The sequence below is a fragment of the Morus notabilis genome, unplaced genomic scaffold, assembly GCF_000414095.1.
Source record: "Morus notabilis unplaced genomic scaffold, ASM41409v2 Scaffold1154, whole genome shotgun sequence".
NCBI classification, from domain to species: Eukaryota; Viridiplantae; Streptophyta; class Magnoliopsida; order Rosales; family Moraceae; genus Morus; species Morus notabilis.
In genome coordinates, this window is record NW_010359557.1 from 117540 (window position 1) to 136844 (window position 19305).

Below are 19305 nucleotides of genomic sequence, written 5' to 3' on the forward strand. Positions count from 1 at the left end.
AGAGTATAGCCACGTAAACTCCCCCTCAAGTTGACATGATAGGCCTTTTTCATAAATCTCGCAGATGAAACATCTCGATACTGTGGATATGCTTTTTGAATGTTGTATTTTTGTATCAGACTAATATGCTTTTTGAATGTTGTAAATCTCGCAGATGTTGTATTCTTTTTCAAGTATTTTTGTCTTTGGAATCGATAGGTCTTCTATGCTTTAGGCGTGTTTTAGATATATTAATGACTTCATTCTCAGATTGTCCTTTTAGGATTTCAATCCGAGCAGTAGCATTTGTAGTTGGTACATATGATTTAATCACCCTTTTTGTATCAGTGAACACATATGGTAACGAAGTTTTGTAAGTGCATAATCTTTTGCACTTCTAGTTCATATTGTTTTGTGTGAGGATCAAGATGCAATAATAATGGTTCACACCATGTAATTTCCTTTTCCAATTGTTTATTTTCTCCCCTTAATGCTGGGAAGACTACCTCATTAAAATAACAATCGGCAAAACGTGTCGTAAAAATATCACCAATTTGAGGCACAGATATCTGATGATAGAAGGGATTCATACCCAACGAATATTCCTAGTCTTCTTTGAGGACCCATCTTTGTGTATTGTGGTGGAGCAATTGGAACATATATCGTACAATCAAAAATTCTTAAATGAGAGATATTTGGTTCTTGACTAAATGTCAGTTGTAAAAGGGAGTACTTATTATATGCACTTAGTCTGATGAGAATTAATGCCGCAACATGTAAAAATGTATGACCTCATATAAAAATAGGTAACTTTGTTCTCATTATTAATAGAAGACTTTCAAACCCTACCTTTAAAAAAAAAACAAAAAAAATGAAGCGTGACGAGGTTTTTTCTTGTCCTTATGTTAGAAGGTGCAAAATCAATAGGTGCCGGAGCTGCTACAATTGCTTTAGCGGGAGCTGCTGTCGGTATTGGAAACGTCTTCAGTTCTTTAATTCATTCCGTGGCGCGGAATCCATCATTAGCTAAACAATTATTTGGCTAGCAATAAGCTAGTGGCTATTAATCAATTATTTAGCCAAACCATTTTGTATGCATGTGAGCAATACGATGTTCGATAATAATTCCAATGGACATACAATAATCATAAAATGCTTGAGATGTGAATTCACCAACATTATCAAGTCTAACTTTCTTGATTGTATAGTTAGGAAATTGTGCTTGTAATTTAATTATCTGAGTAAAAAATCTCGCAAATGTTACATTCGGAGTTGATAATAAGCAAACATGTGACCATCTACTAGATGCATCTATTAATACCATAAATTATCATAATGGTATGCATGGTGGGTTTATAGGCCCACATATATCACCTTGAATATGTTCAAAAAATGTAGGTGATTTTGTTTCAATTCTGGCTGGTGAAGGCCTTGTAATCAGTTTACCAAGAGAACAAGCTTCACATAGAACTTTATTCATTTGAAAGATCTGCCGGCTTTTTAATGAATGTCCATGTGAACTTTACACGATTCTTCACATCATTATTGGACCAAAATGACCCAAACGGTCATGCCATAGGGTTAATATTTGGGGATCTTCTTTAACTACCATGTGTGACTCTATCATATTTATATATGTGTAATGTAATCCCAACAAGAGTTTTGAAAGTTTTTCTAATATGTACTTCTTTTCTGATACGTTAGTTGTAAAATACATATATTTCTTATTCCCTTCAATTTCAGATTGTGTATCATATCCATGAAGATATATGTCTTCGAAACTCAACAAATTCTTTTGAATTTTGGTGAAAATAGAACATCATTTATGAAAAACTTTGTTCTATTTGGCAATACAAAACTTGCTCTACCAGTCCCCTCAATCAGATCTACAGGACTTAACATTGTATTGATTATTGACTTTACTAGTTTTAAATCATAGAAGCACTTTTTAGATTTTACGATAGTGTGCGTTGTACCATTATTTGGAATACATATATTCCCGGTATTAACTTTGAACTTAGCTCCATCTATATTAAGTTTCACACAAAAATAATAATAATATCATAAAAATTTCATGAATTTTAAGAAAATACATAACATAGGATTTTATGTAAAGAAGTACAACATACATAGAAAATATCCAATACAAAAATAAAATGCAATGCAAATACACAAGAACATAATATATATATATATATATATCTAGTTATCACTAATAATCTTGTTTGTATAGTCACATATGAAGTTTAAGACATCAAAATGGGTTGAGTTATTTACAGGATCGGGATGTTCATTAAAATTTACCTCATTTTCTTTCTCCTTTAAGGATGACTTGAAAAGTTTACAAAGATGTTCTGGTGTTCAAAAAATTCTAGACCAATGTGTTTTAGTATCGCATCTATAATAGAAATTTTCAGGATTCTGAGAACAACTTGCATCAGCATCTCTTCTTTTGTCATGACGCTTCTTCTAGATCACATCATTTTGTGAAGGGTTGTAATAACCACTTCTACCACGTCCTCAACCACGGTCTCGACCACGACCACGATTTTATCCCCGTCCCAGATATTTAGAGAATGCAACATTTGCTTCTGGAAATGCTGCTGAATTAGTGGGACGAGACTGATGATTTTTAATCAACAATTCTTTGTTTTTCTCTGCCACAAGAAGAGTTGAGATTAGGTCAAAAAATTTCTTATAACCACGCAAACGGTATTATCTTTGCAAAGTAATGTGAGATGCATGGATGGTGGAGTAGGTTTTCTCTAGCATTTCACCATCTGTGATACTTACTCCACAAAATTTCAGTTGTGAAACAATTCTAAACATGACAGAGTTGTAGTCGTTGACTTTCTTAAAATCTTAAAAATGTGAATTGTTCCACTCATTGCGAGTGGCGGGAAGTACGACCTCTTTCTGGTGGTTGTATCGCTCCTTCAAACTTTTACAAAGGACAAATGGATCTTTAACCATGAGATATTCACATTTCAAGCCTTCATCAAGGTGTTTACGAAGGAAAATCATTACTTTCGCCTTTTCTTGTGGTGACTTGTTATTATTTTCTTAATAGTATTGGTTAGACTCATTGACTCTAGATGCATTTGTACATCTATGATCCAATACATATAATTATTTTCCGTGATGTCGAGTGCAACGAATTTAAGTTTGGCAAGATTTGACATGATGATAACTATAACAGAACATCGATCTAATAAGAATCACCATATTATTATTACAATGAAGAGTACAATTAAAATTACATAATAGTAATAAATAAAAAGGATAATATTACAATTGTGTGTATTACAAGAAAAAACTGAAAATCGTGTGGAGAATGATCTCCAATTAAAAAGTAAAAATATAGAAAATGGCTACTAAAATAACAAACATCATCATCATACTCGCCATATCGTGAAGATTATATTAAGAATAGTGAAGAGATTATGAGAAGTGAAAGATAGAAATATTAAGAAAAGAGGGAAGAGAAGATGAGAAGTGAATTGTATGGTTTAAGAAAAACTAATTTTTATAAAGTAAAAACTAGTCGTTATATAACAGATGAGAATAGTAATATGCATGTAGAAAGTGCAATGATAAATTATTACCTGCAGGCTATATAGCCGTTCATTTATGAGAATACAAACACGCCAAATTACTCGGTAAACTTTTCGAATGGTGTATGACGATAAAATTATAAAAATTATAATACGTTTGTAGCATAGCCTCCTTTGTATGAATATAAAATAAATATAGTATATTTACATACCTTTCACTTAAATTAATAAGGGTAGAAACTTGTAGTAGGATTAGGGTTAGGATCTACTTTCTTTTAATTTTAAGGTAGATGCTTGTAATTAGATCAGAGCATCCTTTTTTTGAATTAATGAATATAGACAATCGCAGTAGGAACAGAACGTTCGTGCTGATAACGTATTACGAAAACTAAGAAGAAAAACTTTAAAAAGAGAAACTAGAGAATGAGTTTCATTAATTTTATGAATGTATATAAAATGAAAAGTTTTAAAGCTTTATTTATCAAAAAAATTTCGATATTATTCACAGTTATTATTATTTGTACCATACTTATTACGATTACTATTTGCACATAATAACTTTAAATGAGTTCGCATAATAATTTTGATTGAATAGTACATTTACTATTCATAACAATACATATTCTAGGCATATATATTGAATATGATTCTTGAGAACGTGACTCCAAGTAGTAGTAGAAGTAGTACTAATTATGGAGAACTTCAGAATCCCAAAAGCAGATGCCATGTGCCTCTGGGCGCTAATCAAGGCCATGCCAATTTGCCATGCATGCACTTTCGTCCTACTGTTCTGGCACGCGTTGTACAGTTGGTTCCAACATATACGTTATATATATAAATATATATATATATATATATATATATATATAAATTCTGGTCATGCTCTTCATGAACCGGTTTTAGACTATGCACGTAGAAATTATGGTGTAACAGATACAATAACCTTAAAAAAGTATAATTTAATATTTATTTTTTTATATGGCTCATCTTAAGTTATTTTTACGTGGTCGAACCTTTTTATAATGCCACTTTATAAAGGAATTCTCTACATTTTTGTGATAAAAGTGTGTTTGTATTATCTAATTATATAAGTGATACCCGTTTTTTTAACTTTAGTATTGAATCCTAACCCTTTAATGACTCTTTAATGAATATATTTCATTACCGTCTAAAAAATATACAGATAAACATAAAATAAATTCTCTGTTATACGTCAATTTTTGCATGGTATTATGATATAGTATAGAACTGATCTGTACCCTTAACTATATATTTAAAAGAAAGATTAGTTTCTTATAAGTTGATGTACGTAAAATTATAGTTAAATAAGTTATAATTAAGAGATGTAATTAGAAACTATTGCATAACAAATTCTTATCTCTAGACTCTAAGCCTCGTTTAATTTTTTTAATTTAAATTTTGTTTAGTTTATTGGATATATAATCCATTGGAATATTAGAAAAAATATACTATCTTAGCCTAAATATAATGTCTATAATTAATATAAAGGTTCATCCATCAATCTGGCACGCGTATTAAGCTTGATCTATAACATTAAAATTCTCAGATTAATCATTGAATTGAATCTTCGTTCATAACCAACCAATTAACTCCAAGAACTTGATATCTTTTTTTCTTTTTTGTTTTCTAAAAGATCAGATTATAATATATATGTTTTAATTTTAAACAATATTCCATATTGGTCAATCATGAAGTCCATATCGTACCATAAATAGGTATAAATTATAATTAACAATTTTCTAGGAGATTATACATTAATTAATTGTAAATATATGTAACTAACCTTTGCAGCTAGCTGGTATTATATACGTTAAGTACTTTGATAGCCTGGCTTATGAAAAGCTGTTCACAGCTTATATAAAATATTCTGCTACCGCTAATATGGCATGTTTCGGCTTATAGATTATTGAATATTAATTAATAAAATATTAAATATTATATAATTAAGCTCTAGTTAGAGACTGTCCACATCATTCTAATTATCAATATTCAAAGCTCTTCTAAATTAATGTATACAATTAATCTTGCCAATTTCGTCCTCTTTTATCGCTTCCATAATTAACATTATAAATTACTAATTTTGTAATATCTTTCCTGATATATACATACATGATCAAATTTAAAAATCATGCCAATTAAGTGTCAGTAAAATTTGGCGTTTATCAAGGGAAAAAAAAAAAAAACAGAAAAATACTTCACTTCTATTGCTAGGTGCTAGCTAATTCGGTGCAAACTTATAAAGATAATAAAAATATATTAAGCCCTTTTTTTTTTCCTTTCTTACAATACTGTAAATTCTCCAACTGTGTATGAACTTGCGTATAAAAAATTAAGATTCTTGGAACTTTCCAATTTCTTGGTAAGAGGGGCAATGTAATAAGAACAGATGAGTTGAATATTATATATATATATATATATATGTGTGTGTGTGTGTATAATATAAATAAAAATTTATGTAATTAATATAAATAATCCGTGATCTAATTCCAGTGCTAAATCATCGTTCTTTCCAATACATTTTTCAATTCTTTTTTAGTTCTCTGCACATCCACACTACCATACAAATGATAATCAGTTTCTCAACCATATTTTATGTACTTATTAATTTGCATTATATACACTACGTGTTAAGATTGCACCTAACGGTATTTCTACAGAACAATATTAGAGTTTAAAATTAATAAAACATAAAAAAATAAAAATAAAAATAAAAATAAAGCAGAGAGTGAGTCGTCGAATATTCCAATAATAAATTAATAATAAGAGTCAAACTGCAGCCACAACTTTAGCTGCATGCTCAAGTAGAGTGTACTACCGGGGTGATCAAGTGAGTTGGTCATAAATTTCGGCCAATTTTCTTTCTTTCTTTTTTTTTTTTTTTTTTTTTTTTTTCAAATGTTGACTTATCATCTAATCGGCAAAAACATTCATCAATATTATGAATTGAGAAAAGGACCAAAATCCAAAAAAAAAAAAAAAAAAAAGTGAATCAAAAGATCAAAAAAGCTGATTTTTTCTTTCCACGTTTCTACACTACATATATAACAAGCGTTACAAATATATCGTCCATAGGCGCTTAGTGGCATTGTGACGATCATGTGTATCTTGATATCTGTTTTCATGTTTTTGGCTTCACACATTTCGGTCCTGCCTTATCTTCTTTGTGGCCGAAAAGGGAAAATATATACATATATATATATATATGGTTATATAATAGCATTACTAGTACTACGGATGCTATATCTTTTTACGTGGGTCTAATATTAAAGGCTTGTTTATTTTACCGATTTGAATATAAAATTTGAGTTTTGTTACAGTAAAAAGCTCTCAGAAACAGTTACATTTAACTTTTTTACTATAATAAAAAGTTATCGCATAAAATCATATCTTAACTCGAATTAAAAATTCAAATCAATATTGCGTTAATATTACGTGGGTCTAAGAAAGTTTACTGATTTACTCCTTAAATACCAATCACAATATTGCGTTAATATTATATATATCATATGTATATATGTCCTCACAATATATATTATTGGATTCTTACGTGATTCATGAGAAAGTCTTTCCACAAATTCAGCCAAAATTTCTCTTGTGGGGTCATGAACAAACATGAAAAAAAAAAAAAAAAAAAAAAAAACCTAAAGGAAAGGACGATTCTCCCACTAGTTATTGTCTATGACTATATATGATGATCAAATTTCTTCAATGATATCCTTTTTATACCCGTTAGCCTAGCCTACTCACTAGTCATTATCTTTAAAGATATAGATGTACAATATTGATTCTATTTAAAAAAAAAAAAAAAAAAAAAAAAAAAAAAAAAAAAATTGTACGATATCATCTTTCACTCTCTCTCTCAAATGCGAGTGCGTTTAGTTTAAAGATTTGTATCATGATTCGAATTATAATTCGTGATTCATTACAGTATTTTTTCTCATAAAAAATACACGTAAATTAAAAATGATTATGAATCATGATTCACAATTCATGTATATATATATATATATATATATATATGGCATTTTCGTGTCCCTATATATACACACACTACGGACTCCATATGTGAAATCATACATAGTACCATAACTAGATTCTAGAGAGGCTACACTAACTATTGATCAAATTCGATCGGTTAATTAGTATTTTGTACTTAGACTTATTTAAGGACGGCTGATGATCACCAGTTAGTTTGTTAAAAATGAATTTTGGAATCAAACAATTTGATTTAGAAGACTAACGAATTGAAAATGGTTAATTATGTTTCGGCCGGCTATAGTCGACCATTTGTCATCATCATTTGGATCTTTATTTCTGCTAAATAATTTAAACAAGGATAGCTAGTGAACTTTTATGTCGTTTGCGCAATCCACTTTAAAAATGTGTCTCTAAAACTAATGTTTTTTTGAACGGGTAAAAGTAATGTTTTAATCTTTATAAATGTATCCAAGTGGTTCACTAGAGTTTTTTTCAATCTTTTATGACGTAGGCTTAAATAATGTGCTAGAGAGCAATTAGTAAATTTAAATGGCTAATTTATCATAGCAAAAGAGTTCATTGTTGAATAACATGAGTTAGTTTGAGCAACTTACAATACACACATTTTTTATAATTAATTAGATCGTATTTATTTACATACCTAATTAAATCAGCAAATCAACTAATTACCATAACAAGCTATCCAGCCAAAACCCAAAACCAGAAAAGAAAACCAATTACCATATACCACACGAATTAGCCTAAATTGTGTAAAGGTTGAATATCATTAAATTATAAGTACAAAACATTAAAATTTCCCTTGGAATATTTATTATGTGATTTTACCTAACCAATCAAGAATCAAGATGTGTTGTTCCATTTTCTTATCTCGATAGTTGTCTCTTTAATTAGATTTTGACACATCGTGAATTGTTTAAGTATTTTTAGTATTCTATTCTTATTTGTTTGGTCCAATTTTCTATATTTAGATGACATGACGAATAAATTAATAGAAAAATAACCACCGAGACAGGAAAATAAAAAATAGAGAAAGCAGATAAGGAGACGCTTGGTTCATGGATTAGAATCATGTGATTAGAACTATTTTCGATTTACGTGTATTTTTTGTGAGAAAAAATGTTGTAGAGAACCATGAACCATGATTCAAATCATGGTTTGAATCCTCCAACCAAACATCCCCTTAAACTCACCAATCAAATGGCTAAAGTAGTGTTAGTATATCAAGTCAGAATAAGCATAATATATATTTTGAGGACCTACAATATGCTACCTAATCCATATTAGGTGATAGATGTTCTCTTATGGAATTAATCATATATGTTGGTGTTTTGGTTTAGGTGGGGTTCAAAGAACACCTTGATTTGTGCAGGTTTGTTTGCCTTTATCTGACAATAATAAATTTTACATGAATTATCTCAAACTATACATTATATATGTTGGTGGATGTATGTACGGCTCCTCCTTTTAACACTTTCTTGAAATCATTGATGTTGGCATATTAACTGCCTCGTTATTGTGCCTTATGTTTCACCCTAGGTGTGTTTGTTTAACTTTTCCTTAATTTTTTAAGATCAAAGATTTTTTTTTTTTTTTAAAAAAAATTTCTCCAACACAAACTTGAGTTGGTGGAATAGGAAAATTTCAATCGTTTAGATGCACAGTAATTTTGGTAGGTTTCTTCAGTAATTTGAAAACGAAAGAAGTCGATTAATCGTATATTTTAGTATTAACTTTTCAAATTATAAAAGTAATTATTTAATATACTGGGTGTAGCACGTTATATTATTTATGTGGTACACTCATTTAATGAGATTGTATTATTTAGATATTTTGTCTATGTTAACTTTTCACTTTTATTTTTCTCTTTCTTAATAGGTATTTACATTGATTATTGAGTAAAAACCATTTATTATTCTACCAAATTTCTTTATATTTGACTTAACTTTAAAATTAAGCACAATAAAAAATAAAAATAAAAAATTAACATAGACAAAATATTTAAATGATACAATTTTATTAGATAGATGTACCATATAAATAATATAACGTGATACACTTAATATACTGAATAATTCTTCTTCAAGTAGATTAGCCGTCAATTACTGTTGACATTGCTTGACAATCTAGAATGATTATACTCTCTTAACATTAAATCAGAATAAAATTAAAAAGAATGCTAACTAATACAAATTTTGCGAATATCTAATCGTTTAGAATAATATATATCTATAACAAAAAAAAAAATTTATAAAAAAAATTCGAATTTTAGAAGCACAAAATACCGGCAACTAAAATATACTAATTCTTAATAGGGTAAATATATTCTTTATTTAAGGTATAGAGTAAAATATATGCAATATTTTGTTATATTTATATTTTTAAGTCTAATATAATCAAAATCAGAATTCTCAAAATATTCTCACATAAAAAAAGAAAAGGACTTGTGAAAATAATTAATTAATTCGAGGGAAAATAAAGAGGCTGACAGTTCTTGCACGCTGGGGCTTTTCAACTACTACCGTCAAAATAGCATAACCCATCATTATCCCCCGTAGTCCGTACAAGTCGAACGGAAATTACCAAACCACCCTCGCAACATCCGAATAATTACGAATTCTATCCCCCGCTAACTCTCATCGCGTCACGGCGGAAAAGTGACAGCAGAGAGCCACCGCAAAATCCGGAAATTACGGTTCTGACTTGCGGAACATGGCCCGGCCCCTTGTAATTATGTCACACGTTACGAAATACGAATATGGTTCGCCAGAGACCCATTTCCGTAAATTCGCTTCAAACGCGGCGAGAATAAAACGTCGTCGACGTCGCCGTCGTTTTTTTTCTCAAGATCGGCGGTGGCCGAGAAAGTTACAAAGTATAAAATTTTTCTTCTTTCTTTCACCTGCTTGTTTGGATGCCGAGAAAATGAAAAACAGAAAGCACGCACAAAAGCCCGAATTTTTTTGGATGTCGAGAATTCTGGAAAAAACGACTGAAAAGGAAGATTTGTTTGTCCGTTTCATTATAAGGCAGGATCCGAACGGAGAAGAAAATTGCAGTTAAAAGTAGTCGAGAATCGAGATTTCAACATTCCTCCATTTTCCCATACTTTCCGACATTCCAAACACCATCCATTATATATAATAAACAAAAAAACATAAAGAAATTGGACGGCGAAAAAAATGAACACTACTGTTTCAGTAAACAGAGAGCAACTAGCACCTACTACAAGCAGAATATCTTTTCCTTTACACCAAATCCAAAACAAAACAAAAAAAAAAGGCCAAAAAGAAAAACCTAAATCCTTCGTCGTCTTCGTAATATTCCTCCTTCTCATCTTCCCGATCGAGAAGCATATATTTACAGAATCAAAATTTAAAAAACGAAAATGAAGATTGAAGATCAAGAGATTGGGATCTGGTCATGGTGATCGGAGAGGAGGTCGCGGAGGAGCGGCGAGTGAGGAGGGAGACCGAGGCGGAGAGCTTCTAGAAGGCGCTCGAACAGAAGGACATGGCAGGGGATTCTGAGAGCGCCTTTCTGCTCGTATCCGTACTCCTGCGCCGACTTCTCCAGAAGCTCCACAAACACCGGGTGGTTCAAGAGCTCCGCGCTCACCACGAACCTCTCCATCTCCTCCCCGACGTACACAGGCACGTGCCCCGACGGCACCCCCGCCGCCGCCGTCTCCGACGACGCCGCCCGCCGCCGCAATTTCACGCGAAACGACTCCGTTCTTCTCGGCGCCCGTCGCGCCGCCGTCGAGGAGTCCGACCGGAGAAGGCAGTACTGCGAGGAGTCCGCCACTCTCGAGAGCCGTCGGATCAACTGCTTCATTCTGTTTTCTAGAGAGAGAGAGAGAGAGAAAGACTTAATTGAAAAGAATTTTATGGGTTTAGAGAGAGAAAAAGAGTGGGAGTGGGTTTTTGGGGGTGTGAGGGGGAATATATATAAAGGCGTGTGTGTGTGTGTATTGTGTAATGTAAGACATGGAAAGGTGATGATGAGAGAAAGGTTGGGAGGTACTGGTAGGCGTACTTGGCAGGTACAATTAGTGACTTTCAGTTTTTTGTTTTTTGGGTTTCTTTTTTCTTTTTTATTCTTTCTATTTTTTATTTTTTTAATTGTATGTATTTTTGGGTTTTGCCATGTATTGCGTCTAAAACTTTGGTCTTTATTCACGGACAGGTAAAACAGGATGTTTGGCATTCTTCATTTGTCTTATTTTATTATTTTCTTAGTCTTAAGGCATTGTTTGGCTTTTTCCTTTTCAAACTTCACATGAATGTGTATAGACAATATTGTCGATAGACTTATAGAGTAGGACATCACAGGGGAAGGTTTTTATTTTATGTGATTTTTTTTTTCGTAGAATAAAAAAAAATCATAACTGTCGGATTAAATTAAAATTAGAACAAGTATAAATTTTATAAAATACAATAAAAATTTGACAGTTTAGAATTTTATAATACCACATATTACAATATTCTCCTTGATTATCAAATTAAGAAGTGACCAATTGTTTTATATTAGATTATTGAATAAAGCAAACTTCATTTCAAAAAATAAAATAAAATAAAAACTATGTACGGAGGTTCTTTTCTTTAATTTACTCGAGTGTGGTGATTAGAGATAAATAATTGACATAAAATATTCCGAAGAGACTTGACAAGTTCCAATCTTTTCATTACACTAATTGAGCTTTCTAGTGATGTTCTAAGTAAGATGTTTAAACAATTTATATTTTATGCAATGGCTTTGATGACTGAGTCAAAAAAATAAATAAATAAATAAATAAGGTTCACAGTCCTTATATATACCAATACTATCAAACTAATATATGTGATGGATTAGTCGTGTTTTATGTGCACAAGTTTGAAACACTTTTTTTTTCCCCCACTTTCTCTGCAGGCCTTGTACAAATTCTAAAATTAAGATTCAATTGAAAACATCAAGCCGGAGTTACGCTTCTAATATGTCTCTTTGAAATTAAAAATGATGTGAAGAATGCGTGTTGATGTCACGATTCATGTCACCAAGTTTCATAAAAATGTATTCTTCAGCAAAAAAAAAATAAAGTTCCATAATAATGTAAACTTGATTTTGGCATATAGATGATAAACTTATGTGACTTCAAATGGGAATTAACAACTATAAGAGCATGTGTTTCAGTCAAAATAAACTTAGGATAAAATATTACACTAGTCAATTTTAGTAATAATAATAATAATAATAATAATAATTTTGTGATGTTTATATTTGCAGTTTTTTGAAGAGTCACTTAGAAATAGCTTCATCAAGATAGAAAGTTATTCTTTTACGTTCCTTAATTATAATTATGCACATGCCTTTTTTACTTTCTGTAATTTTAGTGTGAAAATTGTGTTGTTTTGCATTTTTCACGCTTTGTTCATACGAACATTGTCAAACCAAATTATTATTTTTAAATTCTAAATGTAATACTAGATGCATTGCATTTTTTTTTATTTTTTAAATTATTTTTAATTATTATTATTTGGTTTAAGATACAATGTACAATCAAGAAACTCAAATTACAATCAAAACCAAGACACTCAAATCTCATGACCCAATATTCCTACTGTTACTAGTCTAATTACAAATCATCATAAAAAGCTCGCACCATCTTCAAATACCAAATGTTCATATTTTCAGTGTAAAGTAACATATTAATAAATTATTTTATATTGTGCTCTAACACATAATGTCATTTTAAATGTTATATCTACTTTTTATCTTATTATAATGATTCAATAAAAAGGTAAATTCAATAACCAACAACCTTCGAATGCCAAAATTAAGGACATGGAATGAAAATTTTGATCTTTCAATTCAAAATATATTGTATGTTATTTTTTTGTTCTTCTTTTTAATTTCATATTTGATTTTTATTTTCCAATCTTTTTGCTAAAAGAAGTTTTCATATTGAAATTGCAAAATCATCATTTCATGTCATAGAAAACGCGCTCGAGACATCCGGATGATACTATTTTAATAACAAGATACTCAAAGAGATTCCTATAACACCGGAATACCTTGATAAAATAAAAAACTACAAGGTACCATAATAATAATTTTCCCTTCTTAGTTTTACTTTTACCACACAAGTTTTCCTATACATATATATATATATAATTATAAATACACACACAATGGGAAGATTATCAACGTAGCCGATGAGCATCTAATTAAATCGTGTTAACACTTTTAGAGGTGAGGTCGGTATGCATCTCTATGGTCATGGCGTTAACGACTTGTTTCAATTTTCCAATGAGCGTCACATTCTTATTCTTGAACTCTATAGTATTGCCATGGTATGGGCCTATTGCTCCAAGTTCTGCACCCCATGCCAAGCTACCAACGTTGATGATGCATACACCACCACGATGATTGACGCGTACACCACCACGATGATTGACGCACACACCACCCCTGCCTCCACCGCCGCCTTCCCCATCCCACCGCCATAGATTAGTCCAAAAAAAAACCTCTAAAAATCTTCTTTCTAGGGCCCATTTAGTTCGTTAATTTGAGTTTTTAATTCGAGTTGAGATGTGACTTTGTGTGAGAGCTTTTTACTATAACAAAAAAGTTAAATGTGACTGTTTCTGAAAGCTTTTTACTATAACAAAATACGAATTCTAAACTCGAATGTGTGAAATGAACGGGGCCTAAGCTAATGCTTCTCTCTCCTCTCACAAGTTTTGGGAGCTATTTTTTTTCTAATAAAATTGGAAATGGCACGTGAATTGCATGTGGGGGTGGACAGTTACAACACAAGTAAAAAAAAAAAAAAGGGACCTATGGACGTCAAGGAATTACATATTTGGGGACCCCAACTATCTAGATTTGCAAAATGGGGATTTAAGTGTAAGGGTTGGAAGTTTAGGGACCTAGGGTACAAATTATTTTTATTTAATTTCTTTTTCCTACTTTTTGTTTGTTATCGGTTGGACTATTCTTTTTTTTTTTTTTTTTTTTTTTTTTTTTGATTCGATGCGTTTAATCCATTATTTTTTATTCTACTATAATAATTTTTTTTTTTCATAAAAAATTTAAAATTTAATGTTAAAATTAAAACTAATAAAAAGTGTAAAGAGAGAGAATGGCGCAAAGTGCGAAGAACGTTTTTACCTTTGATGGCAGCTCAATTAGAGGTCCGGACTGATCTTCTTTTTCCGTAGTCCGTTGCAGTACAGTTCCGTTACTTTTAAATTTTGCCCCCACTTTAACGCCTCTTATCAGTTTTGTCCTCTATTATTGTTCTCTTTCCACGTCTTACTTTTACCTCCCTCTAATACTCCGCTCACTCTTCTTTTCGCGCGTCTTCTTCACCTTCCCAGAAAAATCATCTGCCACAGTTCTTGCGTGTGAACACGCGCGTTTGTTTTGAGTGAGTATAGATCCTTAACCCTTTAAACAAAGATAAAGTGAGATAGATTTTCATGTTTTTCTCTTTTTATGTGTACATTGAGAAAGATTTGTCAACAAACAAAAAATAAAAGAAAGGACAGAATTTTTGTAGAGGATGGAAAAAAAAAAGGAGAATTATGGATATTTTAAAATTTGTTTTAAAATAATTTTATTTTTTTGTATAAAAATAAAAATGAAAACTTTTTTAATTTTAGACATAAATTATTTTTAAAAATGTGTTTGGTAGTTTTATCAAGAGATTATTTTCAGTATAAAAAATCTATTAATGTCTATCTCTCTCTACTCGAGAGAGAAGAAAACAGAAACAAAAAATAAAAAATGACTAAAATTCATTTTTCATTTCTCTCTCATTTTACACTAAACTAAAAAATTATTTTCATTTCTGTTTTTTGACTTTAACTGTGCTAAACATCGTTTCTCTCCCATTTTTATTTTATTTCCTCGGAAAATGTAAAAAATAAAAATAAAAACAACTCCAAACACAACCTATAAGGTGAGATAGGTATAAAAAGACAATTGATAAAACACAATTTTAAATGTCATATTAAAATTATAATGTTTTTTTTGTTGCTTAATGTTTTTTTTTGTTGCTTAATGAATTCAAAAATATATGTAATAATTGAATGAAACTTGATCACATTTTAATTCCCTAAACTACAGCCGTTTATTCTCTGTTTTTTACTTGCCATAAGATTTTATAAATTTAGTAATTCTGATGTAAGTTGTTTTTTTTTCTCCTTTTTTGCATATCTCAACATCTTATTATAGGGATTCTAAAAAAAAGGTAAAAGGTTTTTTTTTTTTTTTTTTTAAAAGTTTTTCTGGTAATCCGCTCTATTAGTAGTGTTAGTTTTTAACAGTTAGATCTTGTTAAAATCACATTAAATTTAAAAAATATGTAGAACAAATGAATTTTAATACAGATCAGACAGTTAAAAAATAAAATATTATTAGTAGTTTATTTTTACATAACTACGGAGAAAGTCTTTTTTTTTTTTTTTGGGAAAATAAAAGGTTATGCTTTACAGGAAAAACGAAAGCTCTAATATCTCGCTTTCACATCTTTTCTGGTAATCAGTCGGTCATCTTAAATTCCGTTTGGGATTGTAGAGTTCAAGCAAATATATATGTGCCATTGGAATTTTGCTCGTGATTCAACACCGATTAATTTCATGATATATTATTTAACATGTGAAAGTTTTGAGCTTTTAGGAAGTAACGTATGGGTTTTGTGGCCGGGGAAAGAATTTTAGAATACCCTCCCCACTAACAAAAAGAATAACACTTAAAAGAAACGGAACACGCTTTAAGGAAAGCAAAGATGTTGACACAATACAATTAGGAACATGCATGTGTGAGTTACGTCTACAACTAACTTCTATACATTACGTATGTGTATATATACGTGAGTGTGTGTGTGTATATATATATATATATATATACTAGACGCAAAACAAGACAAAAATATCCAAAATTTGGGGAAGTAAGTATGTCTAGTTTAAAGGTATTGAAAAAGAGTGTGGTTAGTGGAACAGTTTGCTTAAACTGTATCCGAGGCATGGAAATGAGGTTGACAAATTGAAAATGTGTGCTTGTCTTAATTCAGATGAATCCGTAAGATATAGGTTTCTTGTTTGTATGAAAGGACGTTAAATTTGTCCACTCAGACAGTTGGTTAGGATGACATGAGAAGGAAAAGAAAAGAAAAGAAAAGAAAAGAAGAGTCTAAAGCAGGCGCTTAATTCATGAATACATGATACTTGCATGCTTGAAATTAATAACGAAATAGTATATAACCAGTGATTTTAATGAGCTCACGACTGTCTTCTTTTTCTCTTTATTGGTTAAACGGCTTATATATAAGTTCCTTGTATGGAGGAGTTCTCGAGAGAAAGGAAAAAGAAACGTCAATTACGCAAACATTATTTGTGGTTGGGTGTATTTAGGGTGGAGAAGGTTATTTTGTCTTATTAGTAGAAATTGTGTTCTAATTGTTAATTTGTTAGATTAGTTTTGTTAACGGTCTGATATGTAGTAAGAGTAATTTTGTGTTGCACGTCGTAAATTTTTAGATCGTTAAAAACAACATTTCTTATTAGTATAGTAAAATAACATTTTCCATCATTTTTTATTATTTGCGGCCTTATAATTCATTAAAATTATAGTAAAATACAACACGCATTTAAAAAAGATAATCAGCTCACATGACACGCAATATATTGTTAGTGCAAGAATTTGGCTATTCTAGTATACCTTGAAGTAAGAACTAACTAGGTTGGAGACTCTCTTGTCTTTCTTTGTTTTCAATTTTGTTATAATTACAATATTATATATGAGTGTATAGAGAGATCGAGTTAGGTATGAGTTTTGAGGCTCTTTCTGAGTTTGCCATTAAGGTTTTACACTTAATTTTATAACCACTTTAAAGGCATTAAATCAAATAAGATATATTGTGTCACACCCACTTGTAAGTAGCCAAAAAAATGTGGTTTTTGGGCTCTTTCTGAGTTTGCCATTAAGGTTTTACACTTAATTTTATAACCACTTTAAAGGCATTAAATCAAATAAGATATATTGTGTCACACCCACTTGTAAGTAGCCAAAAAAATGCGGTTGAGAGCACTTAAAAAGGCATAGATCTAGTCTAGGATGGACCATGACTATTAACTAGCTGGCAATTAAGTTATGGGACTACTAGTACTATACCCAAAACTAGACCGTACCTTAATATTTGGTGCCACGTTAGGGTAATTTTCCACATTAATCTAGAAACTTCACTAAATAATGCTGAAAAGTGGAATGCCTAATCTACTTACAAATTTAATATGGATTGAATTGGCTTAAGCTCTCTTTACTTATAAGTGTTGTGTTTTTTATGGGTGTGATTTTCAACACTAATTTCCAAACATCATCACTTGACTAGACCACATATACTTGAAACGTGGAATGCCTACTCTACTAATAAATGTTAAGAGAAACTTCAATTTTTTTTATTTTTTTATTTTTTTTAGTTTTTTTAGTTTTTTTATTTTATTTTTTAATGTAGAGGAACTCCAAGTTAAAAGTGAGTATTTTCCACGTTATATTAATCTTGAAACTTCGCTAGATTATACTTGAAAAATGCAATGCGTAATCCACTTGTGAAATTGATGTTAGTGCTTTGGTGGAACTTCAAGATAGGTTAATTATCTATATTAATATAGATTGAAGTTGTTTAATGTATATTAATATATGGAAGGTTGTGATTTTTATGGCGAGGCACGAATTTCCTTACTAATTAATCTAGCTAGAAACATCATCAGTACTAGATCCTATACTTGAAACATATTGGAATGCCTAATCTACATATAAATTGAATGTTAACGGAACTTCAAATTAATCCTAATGGAACATGGCATGATACCATGCCGTTGTGGATTTAATATGGCGATAACATAGCTTTATTGGATTCTTAACAAATCCAAGGAAAATTAGCCATAATAATAATTTAGCATATTCTATCTATTGATGATGTAATATTGTATCTATTGCAAATAAAAACCGTAGTGTATAATTAGAAAAAAAATTTCATGTTCACACGTAAAATTTTTAATAATGAGTTCATACATACATATATATATATATATATATATAGTTATTTGGCAATAGTTTAATTTATTTTCTTCTATATTAAAATAGAAACTTCCGAATTGACCAAGGAAAAGAAAAGAAATAAAACATAATAAAAAAGGATTGGCTAAGACTTTGAGAATGTTTGCTGATCCAATAATATTCAAACTAGTGTTTGACGAACCTCGTCATCTACATAAAATAAACCCCATATTTCCTCCTTTCTTTATGTTCTTTTTTTTTTTTTTTTTTTTTTGGGAGAAAGAGGAAAATAGACAAACACTTGAGATGAATTAAAATTAATAGGTCAATAGTTTACATAAGTTAATAAATAGGTCAAATTATTGTTTTCGTCCATAACTTATTTGGTTATGAACCATAACTTGACCAGTTATTATCCATAAATCACGGTTTTTATCCATAACTTGTCTGGTTATAAACCATAACTTGACAAGTTTGTCTATAACTTATCTGGTTATGAATCATAACTTGACAAATTATGACCTATTAATTTCTATAACTAAAAGTTTGCCTATATATTTCCTTAAGCTTTTCATATTGGCATATTTTCTACTATTTCTGTTTTTTTAGACCATTCTTTATGTACTTAATTAACTGAATTAATTATATAATACAAACTAAGCAACTGTATGCACAACCTGTACCGAATTTTTAATTCGGGGAACCGCTGAAC

At 30.4% G+C, this 19305-nt stretch overlaps 2 protein-coding genes across 2 annotated transcripts; one reads left to right on the plus strand and one right to left on the minus strand.

Moving 5' to 3' along the window:
- The first annotated feature begins 816 nt into the window (after positions 1-816).
- LOC112090935 (ATP synthase subunit 9, mitochondrial) lies at positions 817-1025 on the plus strand. The gene has a single exon (XM_024163387.1). It carries the CDS (start codon positions 882-884, stop codon positions 1023-1025), a length of 144 nt encoding a protein of 47 aa, XP_024019155.1. The 5' UTR covers positions 817-881.
- A 9591-nt stretch (positions 1026-10616) lies between these two features.
- Positions 10617-11455, minus strand: LOC21399293 (auxin-responsive protein SAUR71). The gene has a single exon (XM_010094726.2). The coding sequence runs from the start codon at positions 11385-11387 to the stop codon at positions 10953-10955; it is 435 nt and encodes a 144-aa protein (XP_010093028.1). The 5' UTR covers positions 11388-11455; the 3' UTR covers positions 10617-10952.
- Positions 11456-19305: the final 7850 nt, after the last annotated feature.